This window comes from Zeugodacus cucurbitae, chromosome 2 (genome assembly GCF_028554725.1).
Source record: "Zeugodacus cucurbitae isolate PBARC_wt_2022May chromosome 2, idZeuCucr1.2, whole genome shotgun sequence".
NCBI classification, from domain to species: domain Eukaryota; kingdom Metazoa; phylum Arthropoda; class Insecta; order Diptera; family Tephritidae; genus Zeugodacus; species Zeugodacus cucurbitae.
This window is the reverse complement of record NC_071667.1, coordinates 17906857-17927613: the sequence shown is the minus strand read 5'-3', so window position 1 is coordinate 17927613 and position 20757 is coordinate 17906857. Positions and strand designations below refer to the sequence as shown.

Here is a 20757-nt window from a genome sequence, read left to right as displayed (position 1 = left end):
CGCTCAAAAAAAGGCTCAAAAAAAGTGCATCGAAAATTGGTTTCAGCGCATGCAAAAGTGTATAATTCTTGATGGAGAATATTTTGAAAAACAATAAAACCATTTTCTTTGATAAATATTCCTATTATCATTATTAGGCCAGAAATATATATAGCAGCCCTCGTATTGAAGAAGAAACTTGTTAAAACAACACGCACAAGTAAGGAAGGGCAAAGTTCGGGTGTAACCGAACATTTTATACTCTAGCAATTTAATTATTTAACTTTATTTATATTATATAATACACAATTTGACCCACATATTCGTCATATATATTGTTTCAAGTCCATTGAAAGTTGGAAACCATAATATTAGGTTAGAAGCACCGAGGTCCTCGTGTTCGATATATGGGGCCTTAAAAACCTATAGTCCGATTTCGGCGATTTTTAGAATGGGGCTGCCACACTGTAAACATAGTATTTGTGCAAAGTTCGGCACTGATATCTTCACTAGTGCTTACTTTATATATTGTAATGTAAACGATTCAGATCGTCTTCAAAGTTCTGGTGCATAGGAAGTAGGCGTGTTTGTGAAGCGATTTGGCCTATTTTGACAACATATCATTGGGATGTAAGGAAACTATTACAAACTAAGTTACATTGAAATCGGTCGAGTAGTTCCTGAGATATGGTTTTTGACCCATAAGTGGGCGACGCCACGCCCATTTTCCATTTTGTAAAAAAAATCTGAGTGCAGCTTCCATATGCCATTTCTTATGTGAAATTGAGTGTTTCTGACGTTTTTCGTTAGTGAGTTAACCCACTTTTAGTAATTTTCAACTTAACCTTTGTATGGGAGGTGGGCGTGGTTATTATCCGATTTCTTTCATTTTTGGACTGTATTAGGAAGTGGCTAAAAAAACGACTGCAGAAAGTTTGGTTTATGTAGCTCTATTGGTTTCCGAGATATGTACAAAAAACTTATTTGGGGGCGGGGCCACGCTCACCTCCCCAAAAATATTACATCCAAATATGCACCTTAATAGGATAGTACTATCATACCAAATTTTTCATAGCTTTATTTATGGCTTGGTTATGGCACTTTATGTGTTTTCGGTTTTCGCCATTTTGTGGGCGTGGCAGTGGTCCGATTTTGCTCATTTTCGAAAGCAAACCTTCCTATGGGGCCAAGAAATAAATGTGCAAAGTTTCATCAAGATATCTTAATTTTTACTCAAGTTACAGCTTGCACAGACGGACGGACGGACAGACAGACATTCGGATTTGAACTCCACTCTTCACCCTGACCACTTTGGTATATATGCTAGTTCTTTAGTATAAACTTTAAACTATTGATTTAAACTAATTCAAAAAGAAACCAGTATCAGAACCACCCTATAAATACATTTGCCTACTGTGGTATTATAAATTGCGACAAATATGTGACACCTATTATTATTATGACCTATTCAGTAATATGATTTCACATGCTGTATTTAATCTCATGGTCTGAAGGATTCAAATGAAGATAATTGTCTATTAAATGTCTCACATAACGAAATGCTATGAAAAACATCACAACGACTTGGAATACACCTCCCCTAATAATTGAAGTCTTCGGACAATTGAACTCTGATTCTAAGGCACTTGCAGCTCAGCTACGGCATTAGATTCTACAAGTATATAATGAAAGAATGGTTGGTTCCACGTTTCAAACATTCAAGTTCCGTTATGAAATTTCTTCTTAACTTACTGAAGCTACATGACTTCGCCGTGAGTTGAAACATAGTACTTTGTTGCACGGGGTTCTTATTAATGGCGGAAATGTGAGGGCCTACGGAAGCTTGTAATATTTTCTACCAACTATACTTGTTCACATAACTTACAATGATTTATCGGGAGGATATTGCAAAAGTCCTATCTCGACTAACAAGAACCAAACTCAACAAGTCCCTCATCATTCCCGTCCTGCTTCATGGTGCAGAAGCGTGGACGATATCCATGTCGAAGAATTTTCGAGAGAAGGGTTTTGCGGAAGATTTATGGTCATTTAAATATTGGCAACGGTGAATTTCGCAGACAATGACATGATGAGCAGTATGAGTTATTCCACGACATTGAATAGTTCAGCGAATAAAAAGACTGCGGCTACGCTGGCTAGGTCATGTTGTTCGTATGAACCAAAGTGCTCCAGCTCTGAAAGTGTTCGATGCAGTACCGCGCGTGAGGGGTGCCTACGCCAGTTAAGAAGAAGCATTTATTGGAAAAAAGTTAGGGCTTAATAGAGAATTGGATAAATTCTCTCGCAATGAACGAGAAAAACTCTTTCAAAGTCAAGATCCGATGAGACTGAGCGTTTTCGGGAAAAAAGTTAGGTGAAAAATAATAAAACAGTTGAACTTCCATAACTCGAAATTCTCCTTAAATCGAATTCTAATAGCATTAGAACTCAAATTTCATATAAATTAACCTCCACAACTTGAGGTCTCTAACTCCAAGTTTTTTAGTGGATTATGGTGATTCGAGTTATATAGGTACTTATAGCTGACAGGGAAAAGATTTCTCTGTTTTTTGGCTAAAAATTTGAAAACCAGTTAAGCAGCAAAATAATAATATGTTGTTGTTTTAATTTGAATTAATTAATGCAATTTATAGACTTAAAAATATCGATAATAGTATCGATATTTTAAGAAAAATGTCAAAAATGGTGCTAATAAACGAAAGATGTGGAACTTCCGCACAACTAAGCTTCTTCTCTACCTATACTATTTATTTATTTTTCACTTTCAACACCTCCGGCGCCACTACTTTAACACAATTTCAGCAGTTCTGTTCAATTAAATCCACTTGTATACTAAGTCAAATCTGCACTTCGCCATTCAAAAATTTACGCACTCCCAACACACTCTCCTCATTCGCACCTTTCTACCCTCAAAGACAACTGCAAACTGAAATGCTTGCGTAGCATCGAAAACTTACGCTCTAACTGGCGCAATTTACAACTTAATCTCTGCTTTTTAGGTTTTGGTTTTAATTTTATTGTTTATTTACCACCACTCTGCACTTCCACATCGAGTGAGAGAGTCAACAATTCAGGAATTCAACATGGCCAACTGTAATGGCAGACTTATGCAAGCCACCCCACCGTTACTTTATTTTCAGGTTGTCTTTCGTTGTGTGTGGCGCACTACTGCGTCAGCTAACAAATAAAGAAGCCAACAAACGGAAGACAAACAAAAGTTACGGAAGTTCAGATTGCACTCCGGTGCGTGGTGGAAGCGTTTGTAAATACATATATACTTGTATGCATATGTATATGTATATATAAATATGTGATAAATATTGGTCACAGGAAGACAGGAGCTCCCACCACACAACTATATCCATTATGGATTGATATAAATTTGTCCCACTTTTATTTGCTGTATTTTTCTGTAAGGTGTCAAACAATCGATTGCAGAGTAGATTATATGTTAAAGCTTATCAAAATCTATTACAAAATCAAAGTTGAGCAAATTTGATGTTCGAAAGTGTTTTTACCAAAAAAATTTTACACATCTTTACTCAGAGTCATATGTGTACGTAATATAGAACTATTAAGTTTAAATTATTACGACTTACCTCCATTTTTTTTATCCAAAGTTGTTTAACTTTTGTTTTCTCTGAAATTAAAATAACACTAAAATGGTTGCGAATTATTAATTGTAAATTCATTATGGAGGGACTGAAGACGAATTGCAAACATAAAAATAAAGAGGGCGAAATGCGTGAGTATGGAAAGCTTGAAACGCTGGCCGTTATGGATAAAGCTCGAAAATTATATGAAAAATAGAAGCAACTTAACGAAAGGTTCAAGACCGGAAGGTAAAGGGACCGAGCAGGTAATGTGGTAACGAATCTCCAGGGCATACTGGGATTATGCAGGGAACACTGCTGAATGGCAGTGAGAGTGCAACATCAGGAGAGGATGAAGAAATGCTCGACCATGAAGAAATTCGAATAGCAATTACCCGCTTGAAGAAAAACAAAGCGGCGGGGCCGATTGATTGCCGACCGATCTATTCATATACAGCGACGAAGAACTGATAAGGTGCATGCATCAGCTTCTTTGCAGAATATGGTCATACGAAAACATGCCTGACAATTGAAATCTCAGCGTGCTGTACTCAATCCATAAAAAGGGAGTCCCCACAATCTGCGGCCATTACCGTGGTATAAGTCTCCTTAATATCGTATATAGGTCCTTCGAGTGTACTGTGTAAAAGACTAAAACCCACCGTCAACGAACTGATTGAACCTTATCAGTATTGCTTTAGACCTGGAAAATCCACCATGGACCAAATATTCACCATACGATTCATGGTCACCTCTTCATCGATTTTAGCACTAAAAGGAGCTGGCTCTAAGCCGCGATGTTGAATTTGGTATACCTGCAAAACTAATACGGCTGTGTAAACTGACCACCACAAGCTCCGTCAGGATCGGAAAGGACCTCTCCGAGCTGTTGGATATCAAACAAGGCTTCGGACAGAGTGACTGAATATCATGTGAATCTGTTGCTAGAAAAATATAATACTAGCTGCAGAGCTATATAGAGAAGGTACAATCTTCTATAAGAATGTCCATCTGCTGGCGTACGCCGATGATATTGACCGGAAGCAACAACCACGCCGTTAGTTCTGCTTTTCCCGACTGGATAAGGAAGCCAAGCGAATGGGTCTGGTGGCGAATGAGGACAAGACGAAATATATCCTGTCATCAAACAAACAATCAGCGCATTCGCGTCTTGGCTCCCACGTGACTGTTTACAAAACTTTTAAGTCGTACACTAAGAATGTCATGAACTGAGTAGTCAATTGAAAAGTTCAATCCTCTCTCGACGAATCAAAATCAAACGCTCTTGTCACTCATTATTCCCATCCTGATGTGTGGTAGAGAAGCCTGGGCAATGTCGATATCCGATGGAACGGCACCAGGAGTTTTCGAGAGAAAGGTTTTGCGGAAGATTAATGGACCTTTGAACATTGGTCCAGTTAAACGACGACATAGACTTAGTTCAGCGACTAAAAAGACAACGACTGCGCTGGCTAGGTCATATTGTTCGAATGCACTAAAACACTCCAGTTTGAAAGTGTTCGATGCAGTACCCGCTGATAGAAGTCGGAACAGAAAGAGACAAAAATTAAAAAAAAAATATATATTTCCGACGAAGGTTAAATAACATATTCTCTTCGAAAATTCTGTTGTTGAATCTCGGAGGTAATGAACAAATCTGCTTTTTGAAAATCTTAATTCTTACGAGTTGATCTCCACTTCGTTGAAGTTGTAGTTATGTCCAGCAGTTATGTCCAGCAGCAGCATAAAAGTCGTTTTTACAGGACTTACTATGAAATAACCCTTAGTTCAAGTTCGTCAATTCTAGGGTTAAAGAGAACAATAGATTGAATATCAGAACACTAAAAAATAAAATATATTTAAGTATAGTCGCAGGTACTTCATTTCGCGGAAAAAGTTATAAACATCTTTCAGATAAGAAACAGATCAACAGGTGGCTCTTTGGCCAACTGAACATTTCTATATTATTTATTACATTCTCATATGAGTATGCATATCGTACTAGTATCCATTTAAACAAAATAAAGTCTAAACACTTAAGAAGGTGATATTTTAGCTGTTGTTCTATTTTTCAAGGTTTATCTGAACCACACATATTTAAATCAAACGCAAACAACCTCCGACTATTTGCGCGATAACAGCGCCATCTGTAGTTGGATAGCGACTTAACTTAAAGAAGAAGCACCGGTCATAGTCCAAAAGGAAATGCCAAAAACAGCTGTCAAAAATTTATTGTTTTCATTTCCAACTGCAATGATTTGTTATTTTCTACGCTCTATTGTGCGCCCAGTTCGTTAAATAATTTATACACAAATTAACATAAGTGAGATATTGTGCATAATTTAAATGAAGCAATACGCGACTGGTCGGAAAAAATGTGCAAGACGATAATTTAACAAAAAACAAAAGCTGTGCTTTTAATTACCGTCACTAAATAAAGGCTGTATGTGTAATCTTGTGTGCGCTGTAGTGAGTCGAACCTTTGAAGTGTGTGCCTATCTGTGCGTTTGCTATTTTATAAACAACAACTAAACAAAGGTAGTGTAGAAAGTTAACAGATGGCATGTGCTAATTGTAAATTGTAAATAGCAATTTAATATGTGTCAAACGAATGTAAGTCCTTGACCGTATCAATATTAATGCGATTATATGCAAATAATACATGTACATATGTATGTATCCACGCACCTAACAATTGCAGTGCTAATAAATGCGCTGACCACGATGACAAAGTTCTGACAACATTTGCAGGAAGTATTGTTGCTGCTTTTCCAATCTATCGTAAATAAACATTGCAGTAGATAGCAATAAGAAAAAAATGTTTGCAATACTTAGTAAATAAAAGTGCACCACTGCTCCTCCTGCGGAGCAAAATTACCTGCTTGCCGGCTGATTTGCATTTACATTGCTTGCAGTCAATGTATTATGTATTTATTTACTGTGTATTTTACGTTCAATCATATGTACAACGTATGTATGTATTAGGTTCTCAATTTTTATATAAAATTTAAAATAACTAAACTCGTTAACTATAATTAAAAAAAAAAGAAAACATAAAAATACTTCCTGCGATTTGAATGTTATTAAAGAGTTATGAAGTGAGGCAATTATGTACATATGTGCTATGAAAACTAACTATTCAAGATAAACTAGTTAATCAAAATCAGTATATTTTACTACAAATTGAATATAATAAAATAGTATCTGCAATTTAAGCGATATTTTTATTAGTCATTTATCAATTAAATGATAAAATTGAAGAGATATAATATCGTCTAACTATGCTAACAACAACAATACTGGACCTTATCAAATTCATGCTACATGACTAAGTGCGCGTTATTTGATCTGCTTACAAGCAGGTCAAGCACACTACTTTTATTAGCTCGATATAGGTACTTATAAAGTCATCCACATAACTGACCATCCTTAACCTTCAATTAAACTTAACGCTTGCAACATACGTCGGTAATTTTGCGGAGTCATTACTACCACTGGTATTATTTAGAGTTTCGAACACGAAATCCCGATTGTTAATTTTAAAATCCTGTTGAAAATGTGAAAGGTAACTGTAATGATGACCTGAAATGTGTTGGAAAAAGTGTATGGAGGAAAATTTCAACAAAAATAATGTAATCTAATATATTTTCAGTGTTTTGAAAGTTGATAAGCTATCAATTTTGAAAATGCGCTATAAGCTGCTGATATTGTTTGACCTAATTAAATTATAATATAATACTATTGAAATCTTAACTGTATCGTTGTATATATGTACATAAGTATGTCACATATTGTATATACAGTGGAACTTCTTTAACTCGAATCACAATAATCTACACAAAAAAAAAACTTCGAATTTTAGAGTTTTCATTAAAACATTCAATTTTTGAAATAGCTGTAAAATATAGATTTATACGTAGTTTTATATATTTACTACGCATAAATTTTTATTTAAACACGTTGAAACGATTCTTCTGTAATATTGTTTGCTGCAGTGTGCTATTGTTTGGCTCTTGACGCCTGTATCCCATGCCTTTGTTACATGATTTATGCAATCTATAAGGGTGATATCATACTTTTTATTCGCCTCCGTACGATACAGAGAGACTCTTTTAAAATACTGCCTCGATAGTAAAATTTTAAATTTTGTGTAATCCCCTGGTCGAAAAATTCGATTTACGGAATGAATTTCGTATGAAATTTCACTTCTATTGTCATTTTAAGAGTTCGAGTTAATGAGAACTTGAGTTATAGAAGTTCGAGTTTTGGAAGGAAATTTGTATGAAATTTGTTTTCTAAACCAATTCAAAAGTTCGAGTTATAGCGATCTTCGACTTATAGAAGTTCGAGTTATGGAAGTTCCACTGTATGTATTTATGTATATAAATATTGTTATTATTCGCGAAATGCCATAATTTAACAGTCGTATGAGAACCTTCATATATTCTTGTGAATGAACATACATACATTGTATTTGTTTATATTGTATGAATATTAAATACATTTAAGGGTGAATGTAACACGTACATTACAGTTGAATTTTCCTAATCACAATCCATAACAAAACTGCGAGTTAGGGAGACTTCGAATTATAAGAGTTCGAGTTATGGAAGTTCAACAGCATTTATATATTTGGAACACGATTTAAGATTTGGATTTAATTTTGCTTAATATATTGTAATTTTAATTGCGATCCAATATTGCAAATGTTGTGGTGATGTTTATCAGTATTATGGATACGAGTGTAGATTTATATAACGTGGCATCCAAATTTAAAACAAAAATATATAATTAGTTAAACAATTAACTAAAAAATGTCTTCATAAATTGTATAACCAAAAATTCCGATGTGGCTATTAAAATAAAGAAAAAACAAGTTTTAGTAGTAGCTTCTAAATATGTTTGTAGTGCTTAAAAAGAAACAACACACAATGAAATTATAAAAATCTTATCACCTACTGCTTGACCGCAAATAAGCAAATAGCGCAATAAAAAGACAGTGGTGTTGCCAACGAACTTTTAAATCCGAAATAAAGTAGATACAGTGCATGAAAAAATAAAATAATAAGCATACTAGACATTCATAATACAGTGTTGTGCCATAAAATGGAAACAATTATTAATAGTAAAATCATTTAAATTAATAAGGGTTGTTGCCTAATCTAACCGGTGAACATTCGTATTATCAAAATCCGGATACAAAGGCTTCAGATATGTCAAAGGCTTTTTAAGCTATAAATAGCTTATATGTATTATAATAAATCTTTCCTCGGTGTCTACGCCAGTCAAGAAGAAGAATCTTTCCTCATGAATTGCGTTCATTGAACTTTTACGAATTTTCGTAATTTAATTGTTTTAATCAAAGTCAATTTGTTTAGGTGCTACTACTTCAACGTACATGACTGTGGGGAAGTTTTTTAGATACAACAATATGTATGTTTATGTTATGTTTATGAATATATCTCTTCGTACAGTTTCTTTGTTCCCAAACGACATCTTTCGGTGAGTCAGTGGGTGCAAAGAAAATGTATTCCACTTTTGCTGATAACTTGCATTTACACAGACACTTCAAGTCTTACTATAACAGTTACTCAGCTTCTGGTGGTTGATAATATTTAAAATATTATCTAATGGGAGTACAATAAATACGATGTGTTGAGACGGTAGCATCGAATGAAGATGTTGTGGTTGTTGATTTGATAAAGAACCAGAAAGTATTTTTAAAGTCTCACTACCCAACACATCTAATACCACCAACTTTATTGAACTATGTATATCAAGAAAACCGTCCGCAAGCGGAAGCTCAGACTGATGCATTTAGATAACTACGCTATACAACAAAAACAGTCACCGTTGGTCAATAACACTAAATCTGAATGTCGTTGCATTTTTTCTACCTCTACCAACTTGATTACTCGTTATGTGGATAATTGTTAATCAATATATTAATATATGTATGAATACACGTATTTACATATGTATATTTTTAAACCTTTGACATCAATGATCTTTGATCTTACTTACATATATACAGAACTTAGATTTTTTATGTTTTGTTGTTTACTCGAAACAAATTAAATACTGATTAAAGACTGTGGAAATTATGACACTGCTGTTACTTTGTTCGAGCTAAAATCCATTGCAGTGAAAAAAACGACATTTAAATGACAATTACTTGCAACACAGTGGTGCTTTGTTACAAAACAAACAACAATTATATGTGTCGACTAGCCATTTAATTGCTTCCTCTCTCGTCGCCATGTATTTGAGTATGGGTGTGTAGTTTAGACACTTTATAGAGTTTTAAGTGCTAATTTGAACTCACAAGCCACAGGTCACTTTAGAAATTTTGTAACCACTTAATGATTTAAAACAAATTTAGTAAGTCATTGCCTGAGAGATTTCAAGGTTATGTGCATTTTGGACGATTTTTATACTCTCGCAACAAAAGTTGCTACGAGAGTATTATAGTTTTGTTCACATAACGGTTGTTTGTAACACCTAAAACTAAAAGAGTTAGATATAGAGTCATATATACCAAAGTGATCAGGATGACGAGTAGATTTGAAATCCGGATGTCTGTCCGTCCGTCCGTCTGTCCGTCCGTCTGTCTGTCCGTCTGTGCAAGCTGTAACTTGAGTAAAAATTAAGATATCTTGACGAAACTTGGCACAAATATTCCTTGGCACCATAAGAAGATCAAGTTCGAAAATGACCATTGCCACGCCCACAAAATGGCCAAAACCAAAAACACGTAAAGTGTCATAACTATGCCATAAATGAAGATATAAAAGTAAAATTAGGAATAAAGGATCGCACTATGAGGGGGCATATTTGGATGTAATTTTTTTGGGGAAGTGGGCGTGGCCCCGCCCTCAAATCGGTTATTTGTATTTAACTCGCAAACTAATAATGCTATATAAACCAAACTTTCTGCAGTCGGGTCTCTAACATACCCCACCACACATCATGAAAATAGTTGAAATCGGATAATAACCACGCCCACCTCCCATACAAAGGTTAGGTTGAAAATTACTAAAAGTGGGTTAACTAACTAACGAAAAACGTCAGAAACCCTAAATTTTGCAGAAGAAATAGCAGAAGGGAGCTGTACTCAGATTTAAAATGGAATGGATACAAAATGGAAAATGGGCGTGGCATCGCCCACTTATGGGTCAAAAACCATAGCTCAGGAACTACTCGACCGATTCGAATGAAATTCGGTATATAATATTTTCTTGACACCCTGATAACACGGACAAAAAATGGGCGAAATCGGTTTACAACCACTACTACTTTCCTTATAACTCAATTTTGAAATCCATCTTATTCCTTCACTTTATAATGTAAACATAAGGAACCAATGAAGATAACGGAATAAAACTTTACACAATTAGTGCATATCATCTCTGGCTTCACTTGTGAAAAAATTGTCGAAAACGGACCATAACTTTTCAAGGCCCCAGATATCGAACATGTTGAACTCAGCGCCTAAGGATAAATTTTAACCGAAAATATGGGTACATCTCTCAGATATCTCAATTTAATTCAGAGGTAATTGTTTTCTTCTAATAGTGTGTCTCTGTTCCAAAAATTATTAAAATCGGGTCATAACATTTCCATATACCTCATTGTAGGTTTTTCAAAAGTATCTTCTCCTAGCTCCCATATACCTAATTATAGGTTTTTCAAAAATACGGTGAGCTTTATTCCGCATATATGTATTGGTTAAATTTTTTCAATAAATTGCGAGAGTATAAGATGTTCGGTTGCACTCGAACTTAGCCTTTCCTTACTTGTATACTTAAATAAAGTTATAAGATAACTAAAGGAGTAGCTATGGAGATATCCGGTTGAAAGGAATGCCGTAAATAACGCAATATTCATTTTATAATTAAAGATACATATTTTGGATAAACATTTTCGTTATCTCCCCAACGCCGTTATTGTAATGTTTATTGTTGGCAACCACTACATTAAAACTACTAAAAGTGCAATAAACCTCTAAACAATAACTCTAGAAATATCAAATTTAGCATAGAAAAAGATTAGTACATAAATGAGATTATCTTGTGATTCGTTAAAAAGTGCAAACTCATGCCTTACAAACCACTTGACCAATCTTAACCAAATTTGGCAGTACATAATGCCCCTTAAGTACTTCGATAATTTAAGATTTTTTTCGTTAAAGAAAAATCTAAAGATTTTTTTTTATTATTTAACACTTGTACCTAGTATACAAAGACAAAAATACTAACAAACAATCTAAATTAATGTCATAAAAAATTTAGAAAGTAGTGCAGGGTGGTAATTTTCAAAGTCAATAATATGGGAAGAAAACTGTTCATTTTGAATGTGCTTGTGAAATCCTTGTTTAATAATATTATATCTGTTTTTAAATAAGTGATTAATAATAAATGATTTTAATTAAATTTTCAAATCTGTTTACCATATCTATTGAGGTTATGTATGGATTACGAGGTGAACAAATATTGTTTTAAGAATCATTGAATCTATGCTCTTCAGTCCCGTTTCCTGCTCGACCGATTCAAATGTAAACGAATAAGTAAATATCATAATTTCTTTCCACATTATAAATGCACTTAATGGAACAATAAAATTGTATATGTGTTTGTATGTTTACTTGCTTGATTTAAAATAACATTCCTACCATTTTTATCACTCTAAATCAACTTTATTTAGAAACCACACACTGCCAATGATCCAAAGATTAGCGTTTTAATAGCGCTATTTATCAATAAGGCAAATTTCTGTCAATCGATTTAGTGTTTTCATAAGGTTTAACGCTAGCTACTGCTTAGTGGTTAAAAGATTGTGGCCTGGCAGGTACATACAAATGTGCTGTTCGAAGCTCTGCGCTAATAATAGTGATGAAGTGTAGCAAAGTTCAATATACAACAACAACAAGTGTATACGAGTGCATAAATATTAACTGTTGTTGTTTTAAACCACAACGAATAATAGTGGAATATATTTTCTAGTATTTAAGTGATCGATGTTAGTGATGTGATATAAATTTGAATTTTTTGAAAATTTTCATAATTTTGTTTTGAAAAATTTTATGAAAAAAATTATAAAATTTGTAAGCGGTTAAACAAATAATTTCTTCAATAAAAACCGTAAACTTCTTTCGCTGAACGGCACTTTGACCTCTACATCCGTTATAATTATATAGTAAAAGAAAACTAACCTCTAAATACTCGCTCTTTTACTTCTATAATCACAAATAATAAACTTTTGCATTCCAGCTGTGAGTTGTAGATTTCGCTAACACACGCACTTGCAACCATGACGAACGCTTTTAGTCGCTTTCTGACGCCTGTCGACTGCACCTGCAAACATTTCAATCATCCATGGACGGATAGCTGTGCAAATGCCTCAGCGGGCATATTAATGGGCGCGATACCGTACAGTTTGCGTATCTACACAATGGTCTATGCGGTTAGTACATCGTACATACCGTTAGCATCTAATTTTCAATTTTTATTTATTTTGTATTATTTTATTTTTATTTTTACAGTTATCCCTAATAATGCGCCACCGCATACCAAACCTTGCCGACCTCAAACGCACCCTACTCGGCATATTGCAATCGTCCGCCTTCCTCGTCTCCAATAGCTATTCCTTCATTATGTTCAATTGTCTGTTACGTAAAATAATCGGTCGCTACTACTGCGCCACGGTCGCTTTCATACCTTGTTTTTTGTCCAGTTTCGCATCGATACTGGTCGAGAGGCCCGCACGCCGACCACTACTAACACTCTACGTAGCGAATTTGGCCACAGAGACACTCTGGCATATGGCCGAGATACGCGGTTATGTGCGTTCAATACCACAGGGACAAGCTTTAATCTTCGGCATTAGCATATCAACACTATTGTATCTGTATCGTTTGGGTCTACATAAGACGACCTGCAAGGATTCATTATTCAATGTATTACGTTTCTTTGCCGGTAAAACGGAGGAGGGGCCGATCGTGCCGAAAGCGCCTGCAGCACCGACGCCCCAACAATCACGTGCGCCACTCGATTTCCGAAGCATCAATGTGTTGGTCCAACTCTATACACGTTTCCTGGACGCGGTGAAGAGTCGACACCCATCATGTCCGCATCGTGTTAATTGTTGGCATTATGCGTTAATGGGTGGTCTCAAGCCTTTCGTAAGCGGTGTGGGACTGCAGGTGGCATTGCGTCTAGTTATGAATTTAAAGAAAATTGTACAAATGAAATTCAGTGTGCGGAAGTCTATATTTAATAAGGAGACACTAAATTTGGGCATATTTTTGGGTAGCTTCTCCTTCATATACAAGGTGAGTGAATGGTGTGGTGGTAATGGTGTGTGGTGAAAATATCATGTTGAATAGGTGAAAAGAAGATTACAATTTGGTATTGAACTATATTTTTACAGTGTAGTACTTTTTATTTTTTTCCCCATTTTATATAATCAGAGTGCTTCTTGTATCCTGCGGCATAGTTTTGGACGCGATGATCCACGCTTCGCCATACCAGCGGCTCTGTTGGCCAGCGTGTCCTTCACTAAATATCCCGATGTGACGGTGGCGTTATATGTAATGTGGAAGGCTTTGCAAGTAAGTTTAAACCATCCTTATAGTCTTTTCACACAGGAGCTAATTGCTCAGTTAACCGGACTGTGCTCCATTAAAACGCTGATTAAGATCGATTTACCATACAAAATAAAAATTTACATTATTTTAATTGAATACGAAATTGAAAACTTGCGAATTAAAAAAAAAATTATAATAATTAAATACCCTTCAAAAGGGTAAATTTCTTCCGTACCAAATCACCGTAAAGTACCTCAGCATCATATTTTACTTTCCGTTATAAACTAAATGTGGTCGTGATTAAATAGTTCCTGGAATTCCCTAAATACATTTTAAGACTCTTATTTTTCTCTCTAGATAAACTACAACTTGGGCATTAAGGAAGGCGTCTTGCCGCACATATCCGGATTTACGCTCTTCTTGTACTCCTTCTGTACGGCTGTACTCTTTCATGCGGGCATTCTCGAACCGAAGACAATACGACCGAGCTACTTTAAATTTCTATATGCAATTTCCGGAGAACGGTGAGTGTGAAAGAAAGATATATTTTATGTAAATTTATAGATATAGAGTTTTCTTATAATCTCGCAACAAAGTTGCTAAGAGAGTAAAATTGAGATATTTGTTGAAACTTGGTACACGTATTTCTTGGCACCACAAGAAGATTAATTTCGAAGATGGGCGAAATTGGACCAATGCCAAGCCCAAAAAATGGCGATAACCGAAAACCTATAAAAAGCTATAACTAAGCCACAAATTAAAGGGTTAAGGGTAGTCAGAGACATTGTTATTTTACAAAAGTAGTAATATGGCATTATTATAAAATGTTTTGACTTTAAGTCACGAAATTTTGAAAAAAAAAATCTATAATTTCCAAAGTTATAGCTGTCTGTGTTGACCCAGTTTCATAAGTCCTTGGGGATTCTTCTAAAACCAATGGGATAAAAACAAATTGTTTTATAAATTCCTGATCAGAAGCTTTTTTTTAAAAATTAATAAAATGGCGGCCTCAGGAAATTTGTTTTTTTAGATTTTCGGTAAAAAATCAACAGTTAATTGATCTTAAAATTTTTGAAAAAAAAAATTCTTCAGACCAGACCTGAGTTTATTATGTATTCTAAAAGTTATCATTTAAAGTTTGGCGCTCTTTTATATTTGTCGAATAAAAACTTGAAAAGTAATTATCGGATCAACTTCAAATTTTCAGAGAATATTTTTAAGATTTTACTCTTAATGAAAATGCAAAAAAAATGATTTTTTAAAAATCCTGACTACCCCTAACCCCTTAAGTATATTTGGTTGTATTGTTTTGGTAAAGTAGGCGTGACCCCGTCACCTACTAAGTTTTTTGTAAATATCTCGTAAACTACTAAAGCTGTATCAACTCTCTCCATAGTCATTTCCTTATACAGTCTAAAATTGGTGGAAATCGGATTACAGCCACGCCCACCTCCCATACAAAGGTTATGTTGAAAGCTACTAAAAATGCTTTCATTCAATAAAGGAACATCACCAGAAACTTTAAATTTCATTATAAAGATGGTACAGAAGAGCTGCACCCTAATTGGTATACAAAATTTTAAATGGGTGACTCTGCCTACTTATGGGTCAAAAACCGTATCTCCGAAACTACTCGGCCAAAATCAATGAAATTAGGTTCTACTATTTTCCTAGTATCCCAATGATAATTTGTGAAAATATGCCAAATCGGTTAACAACCACGGCTACTTCCTATATACCAGAATATACCAATATATAAGTTAAGTACTAGTGAAGATATCGGAACAGAACTTTGCACAAATACTGCATTTATAGTGTGGCATAACCCTTCAAAAAATCGCCGACATCGGACCATAAGTATTCAAGGCCCCATATATCGAACAGATTGCATGAGAGGGTACCCTAGCAATATTGGCGCCGGAAACATGTGGTCAGTCCGTGGTCCACTTGCTCAGTAAGGCTCATCTCTCTGCGATCATTGGAGTCCTTACTAGTCATTGGCCAATAGGCACACACGCGGTGAGACTAGGGATCATGTCGGACGCTAGTTATCAAAGCTGTTTGGAGAAAGGCGTTCGCCAGACTTAGGTTAAAGCACTTCGGTAGGCATATTTTCTTCGAACTCAGCGAAGTGACATTATTAGCCATTAGCCATTATTATTGAGCCCAAACGCTCTGTCGCAACATAAGGATCTTAGTGATCCGTTAGGAGTTTTTACGGGTTTCACAATGGACAGTCGAATCTATCTCAGTGATAATCTCTGCATTTGTGAATTAGCCAAAAGGCTAAATGTTTAGTCTTAAATTTGAGGTTAGCTTCGTAAATTTTAAAAAGATTTTTTTTTTAATTCTAAGAATTTTCATTTTGATAACATGTTATTATATTTTTATTTTTTATTTCCATTACATTTCAGCATTAATCGTTTCAATTTGGAACCCTTCAATATCTATGGTCAAAATGCAAGCGAGCAGATGAAGGAGGTTTCGCGACAGCTAAATCTTATTAATAAATCACCGTTGCCCAAGTTCTCACTTGCCTCATGGAAATAATAATAATATACATATGTTTGTAGATATATATAAAAAATATAGCGAAATGTTATCTTTATAAACATGTGTTAAGAGAATAGCAGACTTATAGCGGCGAATGAGTGCGAAAACGAATATGACAAAGTTTATGGAGAGTAAAAATAATGCTAAGCGCATTAATAGAATAAATGAGAAATTATAAAAAATGCTAACTTTTGTTGTCTCTAACTGTACTTTATTAGAGACAACACAAGTTTATGTGAAATTAATAAAAACTAAAAAAAAAACGAAAAAAAATATTGTAAATAGTGTAAAGCTATTGACTAGTTGAATAAGCATAAATGAAAAAATAAATAAATAATTAGGAATTCCTAAAATGTATTAAGACATAAAAAATATATATAATGTTTATATAAAATAATAGCAACATTTTTTATAAACTATGTGCATATGTGTAGACTTAAGAAAGCTATGATTTGGTGTGTGATTTTTTTTTCATTTATGTCTTTTCAATTTTAAGCGAATTGAATTTTTTAAATTTTATTTATTTTATATTTACATTTTTGACGCATTTACAAATGCTTGGCTGGTAGTAATTTGGCAAAAAAAAATAAAAAATAAAAACTAAGTAAATAGAAGTATACTTATAGGCGCATATGGGGTTTTTCAAGCTAAAAGTTAGTTTCATATTGTCTCTTTATTTGCTTGCAAGCAATTTAAATTAACTATATATTAATTTTTTTAAATTTATTTTAGGCAACACTATTGTAAACTACTTTACAGCTGTTATAAATAGTAACGAATAATTAAAATTTATTTTAAAAAAATTTGTATATGTAACAGTTTAATTTCAAATTTTCATGAAAAAATAACAAAATAATAATGCTTTTAGTAATATAAACAATTTTTACATTTTATTAAAAAAATTTTTTTTTTTGTTCTACCATTTTTTAATCCAGCTTCTTCAAATAGTAAAAAATATTATAAGTCTATAATTGCTTGCAAATATATATTTTTATTTTTTTTTCTGCATTGATTTTTTATTTTTATATAATTTTTTATATAATTTTTTTTTTAATTTTTTATTTTTATATATATTTTTATTTATTTATTTATTTATTTTTTTAATATTTTTATTTCTTTTTTTATGTATATTTTTATTTTTTAAATTTTCTTTTATATATATATTTATTATATTTTTATACTCTTTGCCCCTATGTTAGCATTGCATATATTTTGTCAGAAAATAAAAATACTAAATATTTTTTTAAATAAAAGGTGGTTATATAAAACTAAATTTAATGTTTAAAGTTTAATGTTAAAATAAAAACTCAACTGTTTCCCAACGTATTTAGGCAGTATTTATATTATTTTGCTTTCTAACATTTAAATATAATTTTCTTACAATTTACTTGCTTTCAATTATTGTTTAAATAATTTTGATTTTTGTAAAATAGCTTTTGTGTGATTATTGAACAAAAACAAAACAAAAAAATCCTATGTTAAACTTAGGTATTTAAATTTAAAAACAATATATATAAATATACACATTACAAATAAGCTAAATAAATATTTACAACAACAATTTAAACTTACACGCATATGTTTATATACATATGTACTTATACTTGTATATACTATATAATATGTACACTATAGTACATAAGTGTGAAAATCAAAAATTAATTAAATTCGGTATTTATCGGAGCAAATGTAGATAACCAAATAAATTATAATAAAGTTAATGGAAGAAAATATTTTGTATTTATAATTCATTCCACATTTGGACTTGAAAAAATTTTAACTCTGAAATTTTAGTTCTAATCTCATTTTCAACTTAATTTTACAGATCGCCCGAAATTGGTAGACGAATTTATTCCCACTCGATCAAAAAATACAATTGGCGCCAAGCTGCATCCCTACAATAGGAAATATTTTCTTATTTATATATTTTAGCATACATTTTGGCGTAAAACCACGCCCTAAATTTTTAATTTTTAAATGATGATTTTTTAGTGATACTGAATACACTATTAAACAAGTAAGGAAAAGCTAAGTTCGGGTGCAACCGAACATTTTATACTCTCGCAATTTATTGAAGAAATTTTATTAAGATAAAGCACAAATTTACCCATAAATTCGGCATAAAGTTTAATAGAATAACGAAAATCGTCCTATATAGTGTATGAGGGCTGAGGAAATTCCTGAACCGATTTCATTCATTTTCACCAGCAAGGTACACTATATCCAAGACTATACACCCACTTAATTTCGCTAAGATATATCACATATTAATCAATACATATATGCAGATTAAAGCCCACCGTATTTTTGAAAAACCTATAATTAGCTCCCATAGCTAGGAGATGTTATTATCCGATTTTAAAAATTTTTGGAACGGAGCCACACTATTATAATAAACAATTTCCTCTGAATTACAATAAATTATCAGAGAGATTTATCCATATTTTCGGTTAAAATTTACCCTTAGGCGCGGAGTTCAACATGTTCGATAACAGGGAGGAAGGTGGGCGTGGTTATCCGATTTCTTTCATTTTTGGACTGTATAAGGAAACGGCTAAAAGAAACGACTGAAGAAAGTTTGGTTTATATAGCTTTATTGGTTTGCGAGTTATATACAAAAAACCTATTTGAGGGTGGGGTCACGCCCACTTTTCCAAAAAAATTACATCCAAATGTGCCCCTCCCTAATACGATCCTATGTTCCAAATTTTATGAAATATGACACTTTATATGTTTTTGGTTTTCGCCATTTTGTGGGCGTGGCCAGGGTGCCAAGGAATACGTGTTCCAAGTTTCGTTAAGATATCTCAGACGGACGGACGGACAGACAGACATTTGTTTTTTTGACTCGTCTCGTCACCCTGATCATTTTGATATATGTATATAACCCTATTATCTAACTCGTTTAGTTTTATGACTTACAAACAACCGTTAGGTGACCAAACTATAATTCTCTCTTAACAACTTTTGTTGCGAGAGTATAAAAAGTCGGATCTCTCTCGGATTATATAAATATTATATGTATTAAATCGTTAATCAATATTGAAATATCTTCATTAAGGAAACTGCCTTTATTTCATAAAATAAAATTCACTTAGCCACCAGCCACCATCTGCCACTGACAGTGATTTAACAAACGTGAAGAAATGTTGTTGCATTGTTTCTTTGGAAATGCAAAAATATAAATAAAAGAAAGCAAAAACAGCATATAGTTGTTTTTATTGTCATAGCTGAGACACCAATCATAGCTGTGGTGGCGCTCAAATTTGCAATTCGAACTTGTGAAAAATTGTTAAATAAGACACACCGAGTATAAGAGCAGTGAAGCATACATTTTCTCTGGGAGTACCCTGTAGGAAAAAGGACATGACAAGTTGATTTTCCATAAACTTTAATACTCAAATTTTTTTTACTTCTAAATCTCAGAAAACGAATTAAAATAAAGTATTTTTCAATAAGAGCGCTATAAAAGTTAAGTATTAAACAAAAACGATGCCATTATGTATGGAACTCGATTTTTTTCGCATGGCCATCACGGGACACATTCGGATTTGGTTATCACTGAGCTGACCTAATGACGCTGCCGGCCCATAAACCGCACCATACCCTAATTTTTTTCGGGATGTAATGGTGACTCATGGAGTATGTGTGGATTTCTGCCATTGGTCAGGCATATTTGGTTTTTTTGTCGAAGACATTCAACCAGAAATGAGCAGACCATAAATTGAACTTAGCGCTCTTAAAGTTGAGGTCACTGACTCCGAATTTCGGTAGTAAATTCCAATAATTTCAACTCGTTGTGGGATCGTATCTCTTTCAATGATGAAATGGGAAGCCTTACTGAAGCGAATTGCAAAAAAAGAGCGGGAAGAATATGGCGTCGTTTGCTGTCCCTATCGGTCTACTTTGTTTAGCGTTGCTTTATATAGCCATTATATCTATCCTGGAAGCGGCTAAGCTTATCATTTACATCTATCTCTTTGAATTTTCAGGGTTATTTAGCCGAAGAAACAGTTTTTTGGTTTG

General features: G+C 33.6%; 2 protein-coding genes across 7 annotated transcripts in view; one reads left to right on the top strand and one right to left on the bottom strand.

The window, feature by feature from the left end:
* The window catches only part of LOC105218549 (odorant receptor 85c), a 101634-nt gene that overhangs the window by 27316 nt on the left and 53561 nt on the right, over window positions 1–20757 (bottom strand). The gene's annotated exons all lie outside the window — the stretch shown is intronic.
* Window positions 5832–17350, top strand: LOC105218538 (transmembrane protein 135). Of its 6 annotated transcripts, none has more exons than XM_011194205.3 (6): window positions 5832–6131; window positions 12863–13055; window positions 13135–13923; window positions 14062–14202; window positions 14536–14702; window positions 16593–17350. In XM_011194205.3, exons 2-6 carry the CDS (start codon window positions 12903–12905, stop codon window positions 16726–16728), a joined length of 1386 nt encoding a protein of 461 aa, XP_011192507.2. In that variant the 5' UTR covers window positions 5832–6131; window positions 12863–12902; the 3' UTR covers window positions 16729–17350. The 6 variants fall into 6 exon arrangements, with proteins under 6 accessions (XP_011192507.2, XP_054085378.1, XP_054085382.1 ...); XM_054229403.1 differs by having other exon boundaries at window positions 5832–6206; XM_054229407.1 differs by lacking the exon at window positions 5832–6131 and adding an exon at window positions 7999–8270.